The sequence below is a fragment of the Seriola aureovittata genome, chromosome 21 (genome assembly GCF_021018895.1).
Source record: "Seriola aureovittata isolate HTS-2021-v1 ecotype China chromosome 21, ASM2101889v1, whole genome shotgun sequence".
Taxonomy (NCBI): Eukaryota; Metazoa; Chordata; class Actinopteri; order Carangiformes; family Carangidae; genus Seriola; species Seriola aureovittata.
Genome location: NC_079384.1, coordinates 7483181 through 7508006, shown reverse-complemented (window position 1 = coordinate 7508006; position 24826 = coordinate 7483181). Strand labels below are relative to the sequence as shown.

Sequence of the window (24826 nt, the reverse complement as noted above, 5' to 3'; positions counted from 1 at the left end):
CAACGACATAGGAGTTAGCTGACTCAACTGAGTAACAGCCTTACATGTTTGCAGAACTAAATAGTTTAAATAATACATGTTTGGTCTATCACAGTATATTACAGGCCTATGCTGATATGAGACTTTAAAAGTGATAAAGTGCTATTTAATTTTATTGTTTTATTGTAGGAACTTTACAATGTATAGAAACAGTGGATTTGAATGTATTAATTCACAATATCATGTGCTAAGTAGAAACTGGCTGAAAGTTATCAAAAATAGCTGCAAATTCTTTTCAGAGATATGTCTTTTGACATTAAGAGGATATTTACAAATAATACATCATTGAATAGAAAAAAATAAACTGTAACAAATGCCCGAAACTGTATAATTACACCTGGGGATAAATGTATAACCAAAAAGAAGAATAACATAAATTTCATTTTGACAAAGACAGTCAGTCAGTGTTCATCCATGCTAGTCTGCCCAAACAATGATGAATGAACCCATGATTTAAGGTAGAACAGAAAACCATACCTTTTGCAGATCATACAGGTTAAGGGTTACTTAAAGATAACATTTTGAAAATGTCATTGTATTGTACATAAGTTAGATATAGTCTATATCTGAATGCACTGTCTCTGCATTAGACTTTAAATCTATATAAAAAGACCACAAGATGGTATTTTTGAGGTAACAGACATTCTCTCAGGTCTTTATGTGGAAGTGTGGAAGCCTCATGTCCTGTAGCTTTGTCTCGCTGCATTTTTCTGTCTTCACTCCACAGTGATTGCCCTGTGTAATAATTAAGTGCCTTCTGTTTACATATAACAACCAATTACCGTGTTCATTTTAACAATGTGACGTTAATTGGTAACTAACACATCCCATGTTGCTGCGTTGTTCAGGACCAACTGTACCGTCATTCCCGGTCTGAGAAAGCGTAGACTCTCATATAGTCATGCGGATGAAAATACAGACTCTTCATACACACAATTTAAGAAACTAAATGTTTAAAAATACTTAGACATTTTTTAACAATATAAAAAAAATTTCAGAGATACTCTTTTAAGACAAATTTAAATCCTCCTCTACTTCATCGTCCTCCTTCACATTGTGCCTGTGGTCACCACGATCCATAGGAACACCCATCTCTTTCTGCAGGGACTCTAGACATGCCTGGCTAATGTAGTACCTTACGTTCTGTGATGGCAACAGCTTCTGGAGCTCCTCCAGCTTACGATAGGCCTGGACAGGAAAGATGGAAGAAGACAGAGAAATGAGCATCCAGGAACTTACAAGAGTTCAGACTCATACTTCTCTTTAATACTTTCTTTGACTCGACACAGATATATTTTTTTCTTTTTTACTTAAGGGGTCATTTCACCTATTAAAACAGCAGGGAAAAAGGACAGTTACCACTTGGAAGTTGCCTTGCTGACAGTGGTGTTCAACCAAGAAACCAAATGCATCTCCAATCCTGACAGCAGGGTCCAACTCTGGCTCCTCCAGCAGGGCTTCACATAACTGCACCGCCTCACCAGCATCCTCCGCATACAACCTGCAGCCAAAGGACAAAATCAAACCTCAGATCAAGACAACACCAAAACCTCCAACAGAAAATGTTTGTTTCAAAAGGAAAAAAAATAGGTATTTATGAAGTTGCAAAGGAGAATAATATTAGCTATATTCTTGCCTGCGTGCGTGGACAAACTTCTTGATTAGGGTGATCTTATGCTGCAGGTCGGCCAATCTTGCTTCCTGTTTTCCAGTTGAGTCCTTCACTTTTGAAAGACACTTTGCAGCCTCAGTCAATGCATCTAGTGCCTTCTCATAGTTTTGGTAATCATCAATTTCCACCTTAACAAAGGTAACAAGAAAAAACTTAGTTTATTCAGTATTTCGGCCTCTTATAAATATTCTATAAAATATTAGGTTTTCACAAATTTAAAAACCGTCGCTACGATTGAACAGTTGTAAAGAGTTTTAACACCATGAGACACAACAAACACTTTTTTATTGGATCCAAGATCATTGCAACAAAATAACACCACAAACCTACTCTGCTATTCAGAGAGCTTATTTTGCATGGTTTATTCTCTGAAGTTGCAACTATTTGAAATGATATATCACCAAATGTAAAATTTGTACACTCATGTTTTCTCAATTCATTTTTTCTTAGAAGACATTTCTCCTTCAGAACAAGGTGGTTGTTGTTTCATCCGTTAAATTAATGAGTGTGAACTGCTAATATAAGACCGCGACCATAAAATTAACAGACCTCTCCCAAAATATTATTGTACTGTAAATAAAAGTGATTTATTTTAAATTGGCGTATTTGCTGTACCTGAGCACAGGCCTCATAGAAGCCAGCAAGCAGGTCTGGAGCTCTGCCTTTAGTGTAGAAACCAATGATGGTCTTCAAGATCTCTGGATTTTTCCGCCAGTCTAGAGACTGCAGGTAGTTGGCAGCCATGATGAAAAGCTCCTTCTGACGACAAACGTTGGCAAAGAATACTATTTTCTCTGTGTCGCCCGACTTGAGGAGTGCCCTCATGGCCTGTTTAAAAAAAGATACAATGAAACTTTTCAAAGATTTAACACTGTCAAATTTTAACTAACTAAACTGTTTTTATGTATTGCAGATGTTGCTGATGGCACATGACACCAAGCTGGCAGATCAGGTGGAGTAAGCCTTTATACTCTTCCATCGATACCTGCAAGATGTTCTGAGCTTGCTATAGTGTTTACTACACACTACAGCATTACCTTGAGCTTGTTGCCCGCCTGCGTATATTTCTTGGTAGCCAGGTGGTAATTGCCCTGGCGCATGCAGCAGTCAGCGATCCTCTCCAGCACTTCCTTGCGGGCCTCCTCAGCCATATCTTTTGAATCAGTTACAGTCATTCTCTCTGCCAGCTCCTCTGTGATGGTCAAGTTCTGGGTCACACACAGCTCCAGGGCTTGATGGTACTGGGTACACATACAGGAACAAAAATAAAGACACACACACACATAAGCACATATGAACTGATACTTCCATGTATAGACAAAAAAGTGAAACAAACTGGTACCTTCTTGGCTGCTACCAGTAACTCCACAGCCTTCTCATACTGGGAATGTGTGATGAAGAAGTCAGAGCAGCGGGCCAGGAGGGCTGGATCTGAGTTCTCATTTAGATCTTCAGCGATCAGCTGAAGTGCAGAGAACTGCTGTGTGGCAAAGGCCAACTCTAGAGCTTTGGAGACGTAACCAGCCTACAGTGGAGAAAATAATGAAACATACTGCTGTGATAAAAACAAATCCCTAGCTTTTTTCACCAATCAACACTGTTCAGTTCAAACATACATATAGTGCAATATTGCCCCCTTGTGGAATGATTTAGAATGCATCAACGCAAACATAATCTCAGTCATTTAAAAAAACCAGATACTTGAGATGAACCTTGTGGTAGAGTGCGACAGCTCGGTCCATATGGGTGCCTTTCTCCTCATAGTAACAGGCAGCTTCCATCATGTCCTCTGGGTTACTGAGCAGAGCCAGGTTCATCAGCTGGTCATCCAGACCATTCTCCTGTTTACACACAATAAAAGTCAACAAGCCACTGAGAGAGTACAGTAGTACAATGTCAAATATCATGACCAATAAAAATCTGTTCTGATTCAAAAATATATGTATGAAGCACACAGTAGAGTAATTTACCTTACAAAGTCGTATGGCATTGTTGTAGGCCTGGGCTCGTGTGTAGAAATGGACAGCCTGTTTGATATCATCATGACCCTCATAATGTCTGGCCAAGTGGTACGATGCTGCTCTGTCACCTGTGTTATTGGCTATCTCAGATGCCTGGTAAAGACATAAATTCACTATCACATGTGTGGACTTTATTTGAGGATGTTAATGCCTAAGGCTTTTTACTACATGACTCCTAATACAAATGGAGTCACCTTCTGGATGTTCCCCATGTAGCAGTGGACTCGAACCAAGGAGAAGAAATCTTGAGCACATTCATAGAAACGCAGTGCTGAATCCATGTCTGACTGGCTCTCAAGGTACTGGGCCCACCACTTGTAAATGTTCCTGGGTTGATAAGGTGACAGGACCAATGTTTAAATATAACTTTGTATGGATGACTTTGTAATGTGATATCCTATGCAGATGACAAGGTTTTTTTTACCATCAAAGGAAGGTCTGGACTTACTTGTCTTTCATTTTGCTAACATAGACCTCAAGAGATGCTGTGTCATCCTGGAGCATTCTGGGAACTTCAGCCCTGTGTGTGTCTGAATTCTCATAACTGCAACAAAAACAGTGTCAATCAAACTTTGTTTCCAGGGTAAATTTACAAAGAAACATCAGATATAGAAATAAAATGCCAAACTACTTTATTTTTAACATAGAAGCACAATAGATTGTGTCTTACTATGCAAGGGCCAGGGTCTTGTCACCCATTGACTCCAGGTATTTGGCATAACTGTAGTAGGTGGTGCGTAGATGGATGCGATCATGGATTTCAGCTGTTTCCAAAGCTTGCTGCCATTGGCCAGAAGCCTGGTAGAAATTGTTCAGCAGGTCATAGCGTTGACAGCTCTTGTACAACTTCTCTGCATCTTCCTGTTGGAAGACAGGAAAAGATGATGGAAAGATAAATGCTTTTGGTTGGGAAAGTCCCATGGTCTTTGTGCGGTGAAATGCTTAGACCTAAAAAGAGGACATGTTATTTGTAGCCAAAGGATGTGGCCTTACATTGTACTAGCGTTATCTATGAAGAACTGAGAAAAAAATTTCCTCTAGATGGATTTCATTTTCTGGAGTGAGCGGATGACCTTGTCTTTTTTTCTCATCCATTTTCTCTGCTTTTGAATATATGGTGTTTTTACATGTCACGACTCAGAAATGTTTTTCCAATTTGAAAAAGGTGTCATATAAAGTTGATACAAATTTATGCATTTTCTTTAAAGTAGTCCATAAACGGGGCAGAGAAAAATGAGCACTCATTGTGATTGTGAGTGAGACATGTCCAATGAGTCATTTACACTCTAATTCTTGAATATCTTACCAGCATGCCGAGCTGAATGGCCAACATCGCTGTTTGGGCTTCTGGTTCAGGCTGAGCCTCCGCCTCCTTCAGTGCTTTCGCTGCCCTGGCATTTCCCATATTCCCAAGGCACACACGTGCCACATCCAGCCGGCAGGTTTTCACACACATCCGTGCCATGTTTTCCCATACCGCTTTACTACAGAGAAAAGAGAAATGGCTTGTTTGCACGGGTGACTGTACACAGGAAATTTCTTATTTGAAAAAATAATGAAGTGTTGGCAAAATCTGTTCCAATTATTTACAGTTTGGTTTAGGTTTATAGTTTATATTTTAGACCCAAACCCTTAGTATGCAGGTCAGTGACATGAAAATGTGTGCTTTCTTGTGCTTCACTGGTCAGAATTCTAGTAATGTAGTATTACTTCGACATTTATCAAAATTATAATAAAATCCACCACAAACCCCCTACATACAAACACTGATGCAAGCACAATCATGCAAGAATATGTGTGGGACTTTAACTCAAAACAAGAGGCGCACTTCTCTCTTTCTTTTTTTCTTTTGTCTTGCTGACGTAAATCAACCCCTCTACCCCCTTGTCTTTCACTTCATTTCCAAATTTAAGATTCCACAGCCATCTGGTCTCTATTTGTGTCCCCTCCCTCCTCCTTGCTTTAGCTGATACAGATGTGGGCTGTTTATTAAAGTTAGGCAACAGGAAATACCCCAAATCTTTAGGGGCCCTGCTTTAAGAGGGGGAATGGAGACCAAGTGAAGTAAAAGAAAGCAAGAGTAGTAAGTGTCAGCCAAAATCATGCTCTATATGGTCACAGAAAAATCAACCCTGAAAACGAAAAGTGAGAAGTCGAGCTCGCCGCACACAGAGCGGCAAGATCTAGAGAGCCAGAAAAGGAAAGACAAGAGAAGGAACCGGTCTACATTTGGCCCCTCTTCCCATCCTCTTTTCCTCTCAGGAAACACATCCTGTTGCTGGCTGACTGCAGTGGCCAATATGTTTGTTGCACACGAGAGAGAGAACTTTAGCGAACGCCCCCTGGGCTCCAGACAAAAGAGTACACAACAGTGACGTCTAACAGGCGTCTTTTGGACATTCTCTCACACAAACACACTGACACAAACACATTTAAATTGATCGTGAAGGAGGGGGCTGTCTGTTTGCGGCTTGTTACATTTGGGAACTGATGTCTCGGACTATAACGAACAGCAACTCCCCCACATTTCAACTCTGACCTCCAGGATTTGCAGAGAAACAGTGAGCGAGAGAGAGAGAGGGGGAAAGACAGACAGAAGCAGAGGGAGTTAGGCTAGAGGACTTCTTGTTCCAGTCAGGCAGTGGGGGCTCTTCTAGTTGAGAGACACTCTTGGTAAGCTTAGGCAGAGCCATTAACAAGTCAGCTCCTAGCAACCCGAGAATCTATGCTCTCTTTGCATCAATGTGAAGGCAATGTGAAGCGACTGAAGAGAAAAGAAGAAAAAAAATCAAATGTCCACATAGAGAAGCCAGCTGCGCACGCCGAAGTCCGACCAGTGCAATAAGCAAAGCACTGAAGATCGGGAGAAAGTACAAAGAGAAAAACAGGGAGAGAGCTAAGGAGCGATATCCAAGAGTCAAGCTGCAGCCAGCCGGAGTCAGTGGAATGGACCTAGGTGCCAGTTGGATTAATCCCCGCGTACCCGCAGTGCTGTCTGAGGAGGAGGGCTGAGGATCTGCTGCAACGACAACAAACTCCTGAATGAGGATGAATGGAGATGTTCTTTAGCTAAGCCTCAAGAAAACACTCTTGGCAAGTCCACCTCTGTGTGAGCTGGGACAGCACAAGCTAACAGCTGGAGGAGGAGGAGGAGGTGGTGGTGGTGGTGGCGGAGGAGAGGAGCCAGGGAGCCCAGAGCACTGGTGGTGCTGTTGCCCCAGAGGAGAGACACGGGAGCGGGCAGGACACTGAGGAAGAACAGGGTCCGGAGGACGGACCCGAGGGAGGGGGCGAGGTGGCGGGTGGCGGGCGTCGCATGGCCGTGCAGAGGCTGGTGGCAGCAGCGGTTGCAGTAGCCCTGCTGTCCCTGGTCTTAAACAATGTTGCAGCCTTCACCCCCAGCTGGGTCCTGCAAGCCCTGGAGGATGGACGCAAGCGGAGTGTGGGACTATGGAGGATGTGCCCCACTGGTGGGGAAAGGGGCCGTGATGACCTCCAGGGTGGGAGAAAGGGGCAAGGGACACAGAGGCAGTGTGAAGGTCTTGGATGGGGGTCTGAGTATGCAGGCTATCAAGAGTCCCGCAGCACTGTCAAATGTAAGTTTTTACTTTAATTTAGATTTGAAGTTGAACAATAACAGTGTTATTTATGTTTACTTTCCAAAAATGTCACAGCGTCTGAGATGTAGTTGTTCTCAACAGAGACAAATACAGTACTAGGGGTATTTCTCTGCTCTGTGTCATTTTTTTTGTTTTCCATATGGAAATAAAGAAATACATTTTAAGGGGCACTGAAAATCACAACACCACCAGATCAACTTGATATGTACAACCACAAATCAAATCTAAGTGTGTTAGTTTTATTACCTTCTAATGCATTAGTGTAAACATTAGTCTGTGGCAGCCGGCCAAGAATTTGTTGGAAATAATGTGGCCAACAGGGTTTGAGTATAAACTTAATCATGATGAACTTTAAGGCAGAGTGCAAGTTGTGATGGATTTATGTGCTTTATTTAATTAAGCTCCATTGAAAAATTCCCATTCAAGAACGTCCACTCACCAACCTGCCTGGGCACAATGGCCAGCAGTGCCTGGCAGTGTCAGATGTGCCTCACCATTCACGATAAAATAGTATTCATGTGTATGTCACCGTCCTAATAATTTATACTAGAGACATATTATCAGAATCTCCTTTTAAAGATTAAGACTTCTGATTTAGCCTTAATCCAGCTTGTTGTGAATGAATTTAGATCATATTGCAGGAAATATGACACAACTCTTCTTCTGCTCCCTCAAGTGCAGTTTGACATGATGCGAGCATGTAACCTGATGGCGACAGTGGCCCTGACTGTTGGTCAGCTGATCTTCCTTCTAGGCCTGATGGAGCTGCCTTTCATCACACAGGAATCACAGTGGTGGGAGGAAGCCATTGCTGCACTCTTCCAGCTAGCCAGTGAGTACCAGTGTTCCTACAGCTCGTTTGTTTAAATTGATTTGCATCAGCAGGAAGACGAGCCTCAGAGGAGAACCTCTCTGATGAAGATGTTAAGTATCCTTGCAGCTAAAATCTTATGCAAGCGAAGTTCACATGCTCTCTGGTAGAATGTCTAAAAGACAGGGATAAAATTAGAGATGGAGCTATCCTACCTGACCCTAAAATACCAAAAATCAGCCTCTGACAGCATGAACACACTGTGAAAACTTTCAGATACAAGAAAAATGCAAAACGAACTACTATATGGCAGCAATCTTCAGCCCAGCTAGATAAGATTTAAAAAAATAAATCAATGGCAAAATGTGGACAAATAAAAAATGTGATAATAAGCAGATGGTATTGGTAGTAATAACTGACTTTGCATACTTTAACATCATTATTATTATTTTATTGCTACTTTTTTATTTTGAAAAAAAAAACTTTAATTTCTTGAAATCAGTACTTTTGAAGAAAAAAGAAAAGAGTATAAAAACCAAATAAACGAAGAGAGCAGCCAAAGTGAGAGGGATTAAAATGGGGAAAACTAGGAAAGCAGAAAACTGAAAGAGTGCCATCCTTGCGGGACATGACTTAATGCAGTCATGGTAACAAAACCTGTCTTCCACACGCAGCATCCCACTGTGCCACTTTAAAGAGTTGGCTGGCATGGCCTGTCCCAGTGCCCCTGCTGAGGAAGTGTGTTGTGCTGTGTGCGGTGGTCACTCAGCCACTTGGTATCATTGTGGCAGAGCGGAATGAAGGGGGTCTGTTCTGGGTCTAAATTTAGTCCCAGTCCAGAATCCATGGGCCAGAGCTACAGCGAGCCAGGGAGCGACTGTCAGGCGCCAGGATATCCCTGCTCAGGACGAGGAAATGTCTGTGACTACCTGTTATGCAAACCCCCGAGCTGAAGAAGGAAAAAGAAGGGAGGGGGGAATGGACGGGAAAAAGACAGTTTCTACAGGGACTGTGTGTTTGTGTCTGCACTGGCAGAAGGGATTATGCGCATGAATATTTGTGTATGTCAGTGTGTGTGTTGTGGTTGTGTGTTTACAGTGTGTTTTGGTAGAGAAATGTCCTGTGGTACATATGACAGCAGGGTGGGAATTGCCCCTGTCTAGATAAGCTGGCCTACCTTTTAAGTCTGTGTTTACACAATGTTCAAGAGCAGCAGAAAATAAAGACTCCTCTCTTTATCATTGGCATCTGCGATATGCATTGCAGCAGGGATGAGGGCTTTGATCTTAAGAGCTTGGTGAGACCCGCCCAATATTACTGTATTTTCCAATATTAGACAACACCACAAACAAAGCTGCTGAGTAACAAAATGACATCAATCTTCCCAAACAAAAACAGGATACTCAGACGAATATTTATAGAATAACAGTGAAACGATTATAATTTACAATATGCCTTGTGTATAATCCAAATTAAACAGAGGAAAAAATAAGTCTCTGTGATTTGGTTTCCCTAGAGCTTAACAAGTCTTATTGCTAAAATATGGACCTAAATAACAGTTTAACAAAACAATACCACCTCAAGGTTCTTACTAGCTTTTTCTAGAATACTTAAACTGTATTACACAGTCTTTACCCTTGGTTGGAATCAAACTTTATTCTTGACCTTAGAAGTTGTAGTTTAGTAGTTTACAGTAATTAACAGCAGGTCTGAAAGGTCACCTTTAAACCAACACGGACCAGACGACCTAATGAAGTAAATGTGATAAGGTTTAAAGCTATGGAAAAAAGGTAATTTCAGACCTTTTACAAGCAACAATTTTAAGATTCTTGTGAATACAGTGGTGCTTTAAAATAAAATCTAATGTCAGCATGTCAATATGCACACAGTGACAAAGCTAACATGCTGATGTTTAGGAATGGTAATCATGTTCAACCATCTCAGTTGAGCATGTTAACATTTACTCACATGTCCAAATTAACAATGGTAATGCTAGCATGTTGATGTTAAGCAGGTAATGTTTTACCATGTTTATGTCTTAGATTAGTGTGTTAGCAAATTAACATTTGCTAATTAGCACTATACACAAGTGTGTCATTAGTTCTGCGAATATTTGGCCATAAAACAAAGTATTGGACAAATTCAAATTTCGACTTGATGTGGAACTAGATAAAAGGTTAAGGGATAAAAATTTTGTTCTTTAATTTGTCTCATAGTCTTATTTATCTTATAGTTAACAATATTTTTGGGTTTTGGATTGTTTGTTGGACAAAATAAACAATATGAAAACATTATCGTGGGCTCAGGAAAAATACTTTTTTTCACTATTTAAACAACTGGTCATATTTGATAAAATATAATAAAAATCAGATAAAATAATAATTGTTAGTTGTAACCATACTCCTTTTTATAAGAGTAAAGAATTTAAAATCTTAAAATTGAGGCTGCAAAAAATACAAACAGTGGCTTTCCTTTACCACATTCATATCCAAATAAAAGGGCCTCATTTCCTGAGTACAGACACTTGTATTGGCCTCTACCCTTCAGTAATCCATTCCCCATTCCTGCTTTAGACCTCCCCCACCGAGTCAGTGAATGAGCTATTTTTACCCATCACCCTCTTTCTCAGGAATGTTTTCATTTTCAGACGTGCCAAAATGCTCAGCCATTGCAAGCAGAGTGTGGAATAACAATATCCAGTTCCATTCAGTGATATCTCAGCAGTGTTGGCAGGTCCAGGCTGAAAGCACAATATTGGCCATTTCACCCCTGGAGACAACTCTGGAATGTGTTTTCTGAATGGACACAGTGGCTCTAATATGTCAAAAGTCACAACTGCAGGTCACATGGTTCTGGGACACAGTTTATTCCATCAATGTATTATTTTTCTATTTTGATGAATTGCAAATGTGGGACTCAATTCTGATCTGTTAAATCTGGCTCAGAACGGAATCAGATTTTCTCTTAAGGCCTCAAGAGATTCCTGGTAATAAGGAAGTGACACAGGTTTGAGCAATACACAGAGGCAGATTATTCACTCTAATCAATTTTGTGACCTTTAAGAATAAACCAAGACATTAGTAACTGGAAGGAAAACAAACCAGTTAAATGAATTTCCAAGACATGGCGTTTAGATAAGACTTGTTTAGATTTCTCTGACAGATCATGTCAAATGTCCAGCAAATCTATTAACCTCGAAGCTTAGGGTGTGGAGAGGAGGGAAGGAAGGAAGGATGGAAAGAGGAAAAAGGGGAAGGAAGTTTGAGAGATAAGTCTGTGCCAGAAAAGAGGTTCACACAGCCCACCCTGGCTGGAACCTGAACAGGAGATTATTCATTTTCTTGGATAAGGAGCCAGACAGGTTAAACATGAACAGATTAAGCAAACAGTTGCATTCTTATGTGTACACACGCAATGATACACAGATACAATTGTTCACATCCTCGTTTAAAACAATTACAGCCATCTTACTGTAGAGGTAGAGAAAGAAATATAAATTAACCCCCACCCCTTGGTTCCAGTGACTGCTTCAGGAAATGGACTGATTCATATCCTAAAGCACCAACATCCCTATTTCCAGTGATTATTTTTGGTCCCTGTATTTATACCACTGTGGATGAGGCAAGATTTCAGACATGTATTATTGTGGAACCATTGAATGGCACCAGACTACACTTGAATGTGGTAAATGAGGCATTGACTAAGGGATACTTTGGCATAAATCTATGTGGACTTTCATCTACACCCCTGATGGTAAAGAATGAGGAAAGGTGTGGACTATGAAGACACTAATAATCTTGATAAAACAAAGTAAAGATCAAAGAAACAGCATGAAATTGAAGGCTATGGCTTTTTACTCTTTGCATGTAAACAGAAGTTCCTCATAGCGTGAGTTAAACTATTGTGAATCAAAGAAATCAGGAGATAAAAGTTCTCAAAGGATTTTCCGAGCATATATTCATGCTCTGATATTTTTACACTGTTGAGAACTTTGATCCTGAGATCTTAGAAGTTCTTCCTAGGAGGAAACAGTTTTCATAATTCAAAGGCCCCACACAGAGCTCCTGCTGAACTATGAAATACAAGGCTACAGGGATGGATGTCTAAATGTGAGCATGTGTGATTTTAAATAGCGACTTTAGATATACTTCAATTATACTTTCCACAGTAAAATTGTGTACCTAAACTTAATGAATATCCGAGACACAGTGAACTAGAGATGGTAAAAAAAAATTACTGCTGAAAAGAAAACTTTCTTCAGAACATTTTTCTCTTTACTCTGCCATTTTCTTTTCTGTGGCTAGTTTTTGGCTCCAAGAACGGCACCATTATTACATATATATATATATATATATATATATATATAATATTTTATTACATATATATATATATATATATATATATATTTAATTATCTCCTATATATATATATATATATATATATACATACATACATACTGTATAAATACACAATATGTTATAATATTCCTGATTCCCTGACTTCACAATTTTCTTGTTTTGACTGAAATGTCAAAATAACTATTGGATGGACTGTCATGAAATGTGTAACATTCATGTCACCCTCAGGATGAATTATAAATAACATTGGTGATCTTTTCGCCTAGTGCAACATCCAGTTGAAATTTTAATTTGTCCAATAACACTGAATATTTTAGAGTCGGCCAATTTTATCTGCCAATATTGGCCTATCACAGATATATCGGTATCAGCGCATATATTCTCCAATATGTGCTGATATGAATACTTTTATTAAGAAGCAATAATCCAGTGGAAATACTCAGGTCAAGTCAAGTTATATAGGCAACATTTTATACATATTTGATGACTTGTTTTTTATTTAAAAAACTAATGACACTATATTTGTGTTTAGTGCTAATTAGCAAATGTTATCATGCTAACATACTAATCTAAGATGGTGATAAACATTGCATGCTTCACATCAGCAAATTAGCATTATCATTGCCAGCAACAGCACACTGTTGGCAGCTCCTGGTAAATGTATTAATATGCCTATTTATCTAAATGTGAACTGTGACACTACTGAAACAGCATAGCAACCAGAAAAGCCAGAAATAGCTAAATGTTTAATAAATATATTCAACTGAAAGCTCATTTACAGTGAGTTGATTGACGAGAATGATAGTTCATTTTCACTGATAAAGGTCTTGTCTCTCTGTGCTCCTGTACAGGTTTTGTGCTGGTGATTGGACTTGTGACGTTCTACAGGATCGGGCCTTACACACACCTTTCCTACTCCTGCTACTTGGACATAACTGCTTGCCTGCTGGCCACTATGGCTGCAGCCATGCTTATCTGGAACATTTTACACCGCCGTGATGACTGCCTTGCACCTCGAGTTATAATCATCAGTCGCTCACTGGCAACACCTTTCCACCCTCGTCTAGACAATGACTACGTGGAGTCACCTTGCTGAGCCATGTGACCTCAAGAGCCAAGCCAATGAGGAGTGAAAGACTGCACTGACAGGACTGTGCACTCAACTATTCATGTTTTACTCCAGCTGGTGCCTCCAATGTGACTCTCAAGAGAAGAGGACATTCCTGTGGCTCCACAATGGCTGGCCTAACATGTACCTGCTATTGTACTCCATATTTCACGACTCCTCCCACCATAAACAAAGATATCAGAACAATTTTGCTGCTTGGTGCACAAAAGTCACACATTTAAGATTTAAAATTACTGTATAAAGCAGCCCTAAACATATTCAAATACTGTATGATGTTTCATTTATTCATGCTTGGGTATGCTAATTGGTAGCTAAACATGGAATTTGGACTAGGAATGTCTCATATGAAACAGCCTTCTTATGAAAAGATCAAGCTGGAACTTGACCTATTTTGTTATATGTGCACTTATTAAATGGCCTCCTGCATAATTATAAATTGGAAATTATGAAAGATGTTGAAAATATAATACCAGAATACCTCATATTTGTTTTCATCATTTTAAGGCTTATTACAATTTTAATACATATTAATGTAAATGATATATGTTGCAAGTAAGTAGGTAAACTAACAAGGCAAAAGCAGAAGAGTCAGTCAACCTCAGCAAACCATTTGATTGGGCTTATCCAAATCAGTGGCAATATTTAATTTTAAAACAGCCAATGAGAGGTGGTATTTCGATCAAATGAACATGTATCTACTCAAAGACATCAGGGAAAATTCTCATGATGACATAAATATTTCTCCTCTTGAAAAAAAGGAAAATAAAAGACAGGTGACTTGCCAATTGATGTATGCGAATTGATTTGGAATTTTTAAGCAGTATTTGTTAAATTGATGGTAACACATGTTTTGGCGATGTACTGCATTTTGAAATGACAAACACATTTCAATACTTACATTCATTTTTCATGATGCTTTCCATATGAAACTCTGCTCGCTTGTGGTACATACTGTATACCTAAATTAATATAATACAGTTGTGTATATATGATATAATGATAGTGGTATCATTAGTAGTATTATTGTGACCATATCATACTTCTGCAAAGAACTGTGGGTCTTTCATGTTGCCAAACATAGGGGCACATTAAAATAATAATATATCATATAAATTCAATAAATTTATTGGTAAATATTCAAACACAATGGTTGCTGCTGTTGCTGATTTGGTGTCAACACTACACCTGAAAATGGACAATACAGAACTTGATTAAATATATTTTTCAAATATGTTATCACAGACATGCGTTACCAATGAATCTCCATGCTTAACCCTCAAGATCTGTTAAGAGTCCATATGGACTGCCATTTGATAGTATTAGTTATTAGTTTAGAGGTGCAACATACAGTACAAAGCAAGTGAGAGAATAAGAAAAAGTGCTACACATACTGTATATTGTTTTAGGTGATCTGTGCTACAACTATTGAAGCCAAAGATACAAAGGACTGTGTTCAGTGTGACATATTTCAAACCTGATCTAGATTAAGTATCAGTGAGAGCACTAGATGAATAATTTTGAATTCCAACCCTCCATCATTATAAGTAAAGTGACCCAAATGTGCTGAGTGAATGATGATACAAATACTACAACTGTCTATATTTTGATGATGATGGTATGAAATGATGGTACTAGTTTCTTTGAAGAATGACTTTTTAACAATGGAGAAGAACTGTAATGGTGAATTCCATACTTTCCAATGATAAATGACATAAACTGAGAGCATGACAGTTACATGAACCACAGCCAATTATAATGACTGCAACATCATACATGAGTCTCTGCTTCACCCCGAACACTTCCTTGGGTGTTTCTGTTCCTGATGAGAAGGGGGAGTTTTGCTTTTAAATACCAAATGCAGTGGCAAAAAGACATTAAGAGAGGGCTTACATTCATATGGGCAGATAACTATGCAGCATGTCACCTAAAGTCAAGGACAACATGAATGAGAGGAAGCAGCACAGTCTGGACTGAACAAAGATGTTCCAGTCTGTATCTGACTTGCTGCTTTAGGAGGCAGAGGCGTTTTCACACTGACAATTACTGTTTTGGATAAAATGATTTAATACTACTTTATTCAGAACGTCCAGGGACGAGGCGATTAAAGCCCAAAAGAAATTGAGCTCTTATGCCTCTTCTGATACAGACTTCCCAACATTCCCAGTTTTCATCAACAGAGTGAGGTAGTGGATTTTGTTGTTCACACATACACAAATTACTTACATGTCTGTGATTTGGGTTTAACTGACTCTTTAAGATACATGTGTGAAACAGGTGTATTGTCTCTATTGTCTCCCACAGATACTTTTATTATATGACCTTAAATATGTGAATTGGATGAAATGAGCTTGACTCCTGGATCGCTAGCCAGTCTAAGACTTAAGTATGAGAACCTTTGTCCATTCAAAGATCTGCATCATAGAGACATGTCCCAGAAGATGCAGCTTACTGCTGCAGGAAATATATATTCCTGTGGGTGGAGATTTGCGGGAATCGAACACAATACCGATCTCTTAAAAAAAAAAGTAGCAGCAGTAAAAATAGCCATCAATGAGGAACTTAGTAAAGCTGTCATCAGGCCTATTAAACTCTTTGGAATATCCGGCCAGTGGGATATGTTATTTTCCCATTTGTTTGTTTCTATGCTATTTTCCCATTTGAGTAATGTTTGTACGTGCAAAAGCAACGCTACTGCAGAATTCAGCCCGAGTGCCCGGAATCACGTATTCTGCTAAAGATAATATCATATCTTTGATGAAATCACATGTGCATTTCACCATGACACATATACAAGATTGGACGTGCACATCCTTTTTTGTGACCTGATTTGAAGTTCACAAGAATTGAGAGGGCACTCCTTTTGGACCAAACTGGCAGGGGGACCTCATGTGTGTGTGTAGGTCGCAGTGTGTTTAGAAAAGTACATCCCCTCAGCACACACCCACACACTAACTGAAACAGTCACATATATACACATTGAAAGGTTCCTTCCCTCAGCATAGACACAGAAAAAGTCCTTAATCATGTCCTGTGTTTAAAAATCTATTTCATGTACTTACATAAACGAATAAAAAGTTTGACTTTGGTGGATCTAATTTGATCAATAATACACTTACAAGCAAACTTTTGACCTTAGACCAAAATATTATCAAATGAAACATATAAGCATTTCAAATTTATTAGCCTTTTCAAAGGCAGATAGGGTCTGGCATCTTCCTTCACTGATCTTTCAAGTGACTGGCTTAAAATGCTTATATTGCTTAGAGATAAGTAAGACCTTTAAAGAAAATAACAAAATAGATAGTGTTGCCTCCCATGACCACCCCTCAGACTTAAAGAAAGCATATCAAAGTTAAGGTTACAGACTTATTGTGGCAGTTTTATCTCAGCAGTCAAAAGTGTTGAGTGAAATGAGGGGTGAAGAAAAGCAAGGGGCAACAATACCGCATTCTCATCACAAGTCAAAAGCACTTCAGAGAATAGTCAAGGCTGTAGCAACAATGCTTTCCCCCTGGCCATCACTTGGCTTTGAACTAAAGCCCCTGTAGAAAGGACAGTTGGGGGATGTGATGACGTGGATCAAACAGGGGATGTGCCAACAGTGGGCATGTCATTCTGCATGTCTCCTCTCTTTACAGACATCATTGAGTTGATACATGCAATAATGACATGCACATATTGATGCCCTACCTTTTGATGAGCTTGATAGACTTGAAGGCTTCATCCATATCACCGATTGTCAGGTAGAAGCTGAAGTTGAGCATGGCATCGCGGGTGGCCTTCTCACAGTTCTCCAGGCCCACAAAGTCCCTGAGAGCTCGTCTGGACACCATAGGGGGGAACTTGGCAGGCGTCCCTCTTGATGGCTGGGTCTGGTGTGGAGGTGCTGATGTTGTGGCTGAAACCTCTGTTGAACCCGGATCCCTCTCACCAGGCTGAGAAGGGTTAGAACATCATGATGTCAATATTGGTAACATGTGATTCAGAGCCAGTAATAAATGAAGCATGTTGTGAAGTGGGATCACAAAAATGTAAAATGCTAAATCCTGGGGAAAACATGGGCACTGGGGAATGGGGAGGGTACAAAGCAAACCAAACATCAACCAAAACACCACAGACCAAATCTATTCATCAAGACAAGCATTAGGAAACAGACACAGATTAGTGAGCTCTCAATATTTCAGGGAAGCTCTTATGCTGCTGATCCTGGGGAGACAGTATTTTTTACTTTTGCTTCAATGCAGCACAAGGCATACACGATCACAGTGGTTGGAAGTTGGGAGCCAAGAATACTCAAAGCTTTCTGAATAAACTGAGGGGGACAGATACTTACTTCTGGTCGAAAGACACCACCCCTCCAAAACAATAGCTGGGGTGTGTTAGACCAAACGCACAGTGTTTCACATAAGAACAGTGGTGGGTGCATACAAAAACACAAGGAATATGTTTAAGAAAACTCAAGATCTGAAACAGATATTCTTCATCTTTCTAGAGAGAAGCCCCACATGCTGTATCAGAAACCCCCCACTGAAGAGACCACACGCATGTAGAATAGTGTTCTCTGTACTCACCTTGCAGCTGAAATAATAAAAGGGCACATCCAGAGCGAGAAGGGCCTGCAGGCCTGTCGGTTTGGGGTAGCAGTCCTGTAGGAGTAAACCGTGCTCCTGCGTACAGAAGAGTGTCACCACGGACATGTCCACCTAAACGGAACGAAGACAATGCAATGTCAAGCTACTTTAGATTTACTGTAAGTTTATTAAAATCATTTAAAAAAAAGTAATCACATTCTGACTGGCTGTCTAAGATAAATGAATGAATCAAAATTTATATTGCCTCTTGGTTCTCACTTGTACCCAAAAGGGCTGTATAGTAGTGTGTGTATATCTTTTTTAGCACAGGTCATACCAGATGACATCAATCAGCAGCTTTAGTGCCAAGCCTTGCTCACAGAGCTGTACAGGACAATGTCAATGTTAAACAACAGTCTTTACCATATCCAAGTAACTGGCAGATGATGATTCAGAGCTGATCGGCACCGTCTCACAAACAAAAAGACGAGGTTCGCTCTCATCCCAGAAGTGAGATACAGGGCACCGACCACTGAGCTCTGTCCCCTGAAACTGCTGCCTGAAATACAGATAAGGAAATATGGCGTATAAAACAACCAGAGGAGAAAACTTTACATGGGAAGAATACAGATACAGACCAAAGCAACTAAATTTACCTTTCACCGTCATCAGGATGTGAGATACCGCTTGATGGTCTGCCAATGAAGAAGTCGAAATGTGTCACAGTGTCCATCTCAACATCATAAAAGTACACTTTGTGATCGGGTCGCCCATTAACCTGAGAGGAGAGAGTTATATTCAGTTAAGAGAAATATTAAAATGAAATGGTGGCATTTTAAGATTCTGAAAGTAAGTGTAAAATACTGGTGGCTTTAATCAAAAATATTTTGTCAGCTTTCATTAACCAATATTCAAAAAGTAGAGTGTGACTGTTGTATTTTGTCCATTCACCTGAGAGATTAGGATGCTGACTTGGCTGCCATTGGCGTTACACTTGATTGACCTCAAGGCTCCCAGACTGGCAATCTGGTCAGCCAGGTTCTTAGCACTGCAGTGAGCTTTAGCATCTCTTTAAAGACATAAAGTGAAACTGGTATTGTTGGACAAGAAAAGACTTTGAAAAGATAAATTATTAATGAACAGAAATTCACAATACATGGAAGCTAGCTGGCCTTCATTTTACTACTTTTTAACAAAGGGAAGTGACACCGACATCCACATTAACGTCATACCTTCGAGAGAGGTCAAAGACTCTGATGTGTGCTGTGTCTGTGCCCACAACCAGGTAAGACTGGCACACACTGAGTAGGACAGGGTTGCCCTCTGCCTTGGAGAAAGTAAGCAGTTGCTTCACGGTGCCCTTAAGAAAAGAGAGGAAAAACAATGGTTCAACAATGAACCAGATTTATGGTGACAAATACCACTTGCATGCATGTTTATACTTTTTAAAAATCAATTCTAATTCAGCACTAAAAGAACAGTTTCAGAGAGGCCTTCTCAACATGCACATTAAAACGCTGTGTCAATGAGAATACTGGATAATGGATTCCAGGTTGGGCAAACAGACCTGTGGTGTGCGAATCTGAACCCTGTTAGGTTCCACTGTGTAGAGGTTCTCACCATGTACAGCTACTACATGGGAGTCACAAGGAAACGATCCTGGAAAATCAGCAAGAGAGGAGGTAGAGAGAGAAGAGAAATAGAAAGGAAAAGAATGAGATGACAAAGTAAGGATGAGATGAAGGACACGGAAATCATGACAGTGTCACTCTGTTGTACCTGTATTGCGTAGAACTGTCCCTGAAACCTCATACACAGTGACCTGCTTGCCACTCCACACTGTCACTGAGTCCTGTTGGTATGACAACAGACAAGCAGTTACAATAATAATAATATCAGTTTAAATTTTTACTTGTTTTCATGAGCTAACCTTTGTAGTGATCAATTCAACATGTACATCCCTTCCATGCTTACCTTAGTCACACACACTCCCTTGATGTGTATGTCAGACTGCAGAGCAAGGTTCACTCCTGTGGTGAACTGAGCAATGCTGAGCTGGGTTGGGGTAAGCTGCACTGCTGCCACCTGCTGGCTAAAGTGGGCTGACATCACATGCTCACAAAGGATCAGGACTGTGTTTGAGTTGTTGGCTGCCAGCAGATTAATGCTGGAGCCCCACTGAAATGGAAGGTCTGAGTGAACTTTCCCAGCAGAATACTATACATATGATGAATACCATTATTATATTCATGGTATGTGACTGATATTAATTTATAATAATAGAGCAGTTGTGTATAAATGCTGGCCTAGACAGTACCTGTAGCTGAGTGACATTTCCCTGTATTTCAGTGGGTGTCTGTAGCTTCCACTGCACCTTGGTGTCACCTTTGCTACCACCTGGCTGCGCTACCATCCTCCAAAATGCGATGCGCCCGTGGCTTGTGCCAGCTGCCAGGATTTCTGAGAAGGCCGCAATGTTATACAAAGGCAATGAGGATTTGTGAGTATGAAATAAGTCTGTAAAGCTTGAGTTAACAGTGTGGTATATGTAATCAGTCTACTCAGGATTTGAGAATGTGATGAAATAAAGCTGGAAATTAGCAGATCCACCAGTGAAGAAAAAACAGCACTTTATACTCTACATTTTACACAATAGGACAAATAATTTCCAGTTACCTTTTCCTGTACAGTAAGAAACACAGTTGATCAGCTCTCCTCTCTCAAACCCCAGTCTTTCGTCCAGTGACAAAACATAGTTGTCATCTCGCTCTAGGTCCCACAGCCTATGAAAACAGAGGGGCAGGACATTATTCAGGTTTCAAATAGTTGTGTATGTGTCTACAAACAATATGTGTATGCTGACCTGACAGTCTGTTCCCCTGTTGCTGTGATGAGGAGGCTGTTATCTGTCCAGACAATGTCTACATTCTGTCCAGATTTGCTGCTCAACTTCACCTGTCATGAGAAAAAATTTCAAAAACTGAATTGTGTACCACTTTCAACAGTCCTTTACAGTGATTTACAAGTACGAACATCACCCATCAAAAAAACCATGGTTTTCAACAGAAACAAAAGAAACTGCCTCTTCACTGATCTTAGTCTACCTTCATGAATTCCTGGGCTCCTCCCTCAGATCCCAGAGTGTATTGTGACAGCATCAGGGTCTCTGTGATCACAGCGAGGGCCTCTCTTTTCTCAAGGTAGAACAGTTTCTTGATTGAACCCTCCACACTGAGAAGTGTGCTTGTCTTACAGTGCTCATCCACACTGTGGACCTTACCTATATACCATGAACACAGGGTTAAAGATTAAAAAATAAGATATCAACATATCATATCATCATAGAACGAAATTATGATATTTTCCAGAAATCTGATGGTGATGATTGGTATGCTTTTCAGACCTGCCCTTTCTGGAGAATCTTAAAGGATTACTGTGACAACTGCTTCACACAGTAAAAAAGATCAACACAATTTTAACATGTTTTTGATTCTTTTTCAAAAAATTCAATTTAACAAATGAAACAGATTTGAGAGGTCAGACTTGACACTGATAACAACAAATGAGGATAACATTTTTAATATGGATTAATATTCAAAATTTAAGTCCAAATAAGTTAAGTCTTTCCTTAAAGGGGCTATTTGTAAGTTTTCTCCACCAAGGAACATGGTGTCTTCCTGGGAGCTTGTCGTGATGATGGTCGCTCACCAAAAGCTTTCGCCATTGCTGCATTTATAATACAAGAGGTTACAATACACCATCTGAGCAGCACTACTTCTTCAGGGCAGACTGGACTCTACAGTGATTTGCTATAGGAAAGTGGCAAGATAGGCTAGTTAGCTGGTTGGGATGCTAACTTCAGAAGAAGAAAAGAGAAGCAAAACAAGAGTCAATAAAGGTTTTGCTTTCCACCATTGAAGACAGCTCTTGGCGAGCAAAGAAATTAATTTTGATACTGAACTTGCAACATTTCATCCAGACTGGTAAGTAAACAGCTGTTAATTCTAACGTTGGCTATGTAGCCATAGCAAAACTGTTATATTCTCCCTAGACACTCTGGATTCCTACTGCACAATACTGTTTTGGAAATGTAATGTACTCCCAACATTTTTTGTAACTGCTTGTTGATGGAGCATAGCACTATAAGTGAGTAACCACTATTGGCTACAATGCACACACAAACCAAAAAACAATAATTCTTTTTTGTTATTACATTCCATCATGAGCTGTCTCATAGATGTGTCATTGCTGGAAATCATTGGTCACAGATATTGACTGTTTACATCATGAGCTACACATTGCATCTTGACTTAAAACACAGAACCCAAAACAGAAAGGAAAAAACTCACCATCTACGGTGCTGACATAGAACGCAAGTCCCTCCTGTGGGCCCATTTTGAGAGGCGCTCCCTTCCAGCTGAACATATCCAGAGCACTCTCATCTCCACTCACTGATGCCCGTGCTAGCATCGCCACGTCACTGTAACAAGAGTTAGGTCCTATTATCAGCAACACAGCATTGAGATCAAGAGAACATATTGATATAACATTGTTTTCAATATAAGCTTACTGCTAAGGACTTATGAAAAGAAGAATACCCAACTACTTACTCCCCAGGTGAGGCAGGTCTGAAGATGCAGCAAGTTAAAGGTTTGTTGTATTCATGCTTCACTAGATGGTTTCCTTGAAGTCTCCCTCTAGCATCAACCTTCCACACAGCTAGAGCTCCAGTCTGTCAACAAATAATTACACGATGTTTACACAATGCAACAATAAGAAATGGGAAGTCTTGTGCCAAATATGCCATGTTGGTTATCAGAAAATGCCTTTGTATCATGTATGGTGATCAGGCCCACCAGTATATCCAGAGGCTATGAATGCATCAGTATGTAGATAAGACATGCATATGTGTGCCAGGGTGTCTGTGTATACAGTCACTGGAATACACTCACCTGATCCCCGCTCACCAAGCGGCTCCCAGAGCTGCTCCACTCCAGCAGTGTGATGTAGGCTGTATGTGTGCTGGGGAGGACTGTTTGATCTCCAGAGGGGTATGTCAGCAGCACTACCTCTCCTTTCTCCCAGCCAAGTGCCAACACTGGCTTTGTGGGATGCCAGCGCAGCACTGTGGGTTGGTATGGACGTTCTACATGGCAGCTCTCCACATACTCTCCCTGCATATGACCAGGGACGATTTTAAGTATGCAAACTTTATTAAGTATGCTGTAATTGATCATATTCACATACTGTGAATATAACGAAGTGTCCTCTCTTTCTCTGTCAAAGTGCATCTTCAAAGGTGTTTACCTGCTGCAGGTAGAGGTCTACATTGCCTCCAGTGGCGGGGCTGCTTGAGGCCACAGCCAATACAGGAAGAGCCGAGTGCCAGGTCAACTGAGAGGGTACAGCACTGCTTTCAGGGGCCTCAATACGGTGGTCAAAATACACCGCCATGTCCCCAGTGCTTCTCTCTGAATACGAAAGGGGATATCAGCTAGATGGAAAATCCAATATTACACGTGGTTATTAGTCAGTAATCTGTGTGCACTTGCATGTCTCTGTACCAGCTACTACTCACTATTGCAGTTTGGCTAATTACTGTTTTAAAAGCTCGTCAATCACTAACTAGTTAACTCTACGTTGTACCCTCAAATAGCTTTCAGTGATTCAGTCTATAATTTTACTTTAGCTTAGCTAACGTTAGTTTACTTATGGGTACACCAAAACAATGTAGACTGTGATGAAGCGATAAATTCGCCATGATGGTTAGCACTGTCAACAAACATTAACGTTATGTTATGTCATTATGGGGCAAATGGTTAAGTTAGCTTTAGCTACTAACATTAGCTACGCTAAATAAGCTAGGTAAAGTTAGCATTCATTGCTGGCCCTCGCTACCGTAGAATGGCGTTAACCGTTCTGATAAATTGTCTGAAGACTCACCTCGCTGTCGGTTTCTTCGGGTAAATGTCAGGTCAAATTAGTTGTTTAAACTCAAAACAGCTTAAAACATCGACCGTAACTTCCAGTGTTGTGTAGCCTCCTGTCTGGGCATAAAGCGTCTCTCTCAGTTGCCCCTGACAACCTCTAGGGCTCGACAGGAGGCGGAGTTACGGAAAACAACGAACATAACCCGAGTTGTTGTCGAAAGTAGTGCAAGTAAAATGGCATTTTTTCTGATGCGATAATAGACACATCAGAAATGCTTTGAGTAGGGCCGGAGCCAGATATTGTAAACATTCGGGCTTATCCCAAACTTCTGCCAATATTCAGGGGACATGCTCCACTGGGAATTTTTTTTCCCATTCACTGTTTCCATCATTCTGAAACCACAACACAACAAATTTTGACAATGACTAATTTTCACTGCTGCCACATAAAAAGAGGCAAGAATTGATTGTCTGATGTATTTGTATTTGAATTTACATGACATAGGTGGGGAATGAATTTGGCATAAACAGCATTACTAATCTTGAAACCTATTTTTTTACACTATGCTGGAGTACAGTTCACCATATTTAATGTTTAGATTCCAAATCTACATTTAAATCCAGACCATAATATTATGGGCTGCTCTAACTGAGCAGTCATATCCATAACAAGGC

The 24826-nt window shown here is 40.1% G+C and overlaps 2 protein-coding genes across 3 annotated transcripts; one reads left to right on the top strand and one right to left on the bottom strand.

Moving 5' to 3' along the window:
- Positions 1-144: 144 nt before the first annotated feature.
- On the bottom strand, positions 145-24299 carry ift140 (intraflagellar transport 140 homolog (Chlamydomonas)). Of its 2 annotated transcripts, none has more exons than XM_056365954.1 (30): positions 24165-24299; positions 23529-23692; positions 23174-23395; positions 22832-22953; positions 22571-22701; positions 21326-21501; positions 21085-21176; positions 20898-21004; positions 20539-20681; positions 20196-20399; positions 20001-20073; positions 19789-19880; positions 19454-19581; positions 19173-19290; positions 18878-18999; positions 18645-18780; positions 18222-18353; positions 17341-17585; positions 5039-5216; positions 4403-4593; positions 4181-4276; positions 3927-4059; positions 3682-3825; positions 3424-3552; positions 3054-3236; positions 2749-2952; positions 2327-2539; positions 1676-1839; positions 1399-1540; positions 145-1227 (listed from the first exon to the last, which is right to left on the bottom strand). In XM_056365954.1, exons 2-30 carry the CDS (start codon positions 23673-23675, stop codon positions 1048-1050), a joined length of 4347 nt encoding a protein of 1448 aa, XP_056221929.1. In that variant the 5' UTR covers positions 23676-23692; positions 24165-24299; the 3' UTR covers positions 145-1047. The 2 variants fall into 2 exon arrangements, with proteins under 2 accessions (XP_056221929.1, XP_056221930.1); XM_056365955.1 differs by having other exon boundaries at positions 23529-23715; positions 24165-24298.
- On the top strand, positions 6095-16735 carry tmem204 (transmembrane protein 204). Its single transcript, XM_056365956.1, has 3 exons — positions 6095-7328; positions 8029-8184; positions 13373-16735. Exons 1-3 carry the CDS (start codon positions 7049-7051, stop codon positions 13615-13617), a joined length of 681 nt encoding a protein of 226 aa, XP_056221931.1. The 5' UTR covers positions 6095-7048; the 3' UTR covers positions 13618-16735.
- Positions 24300-24826: the final 527 nt, after the last annotated feature.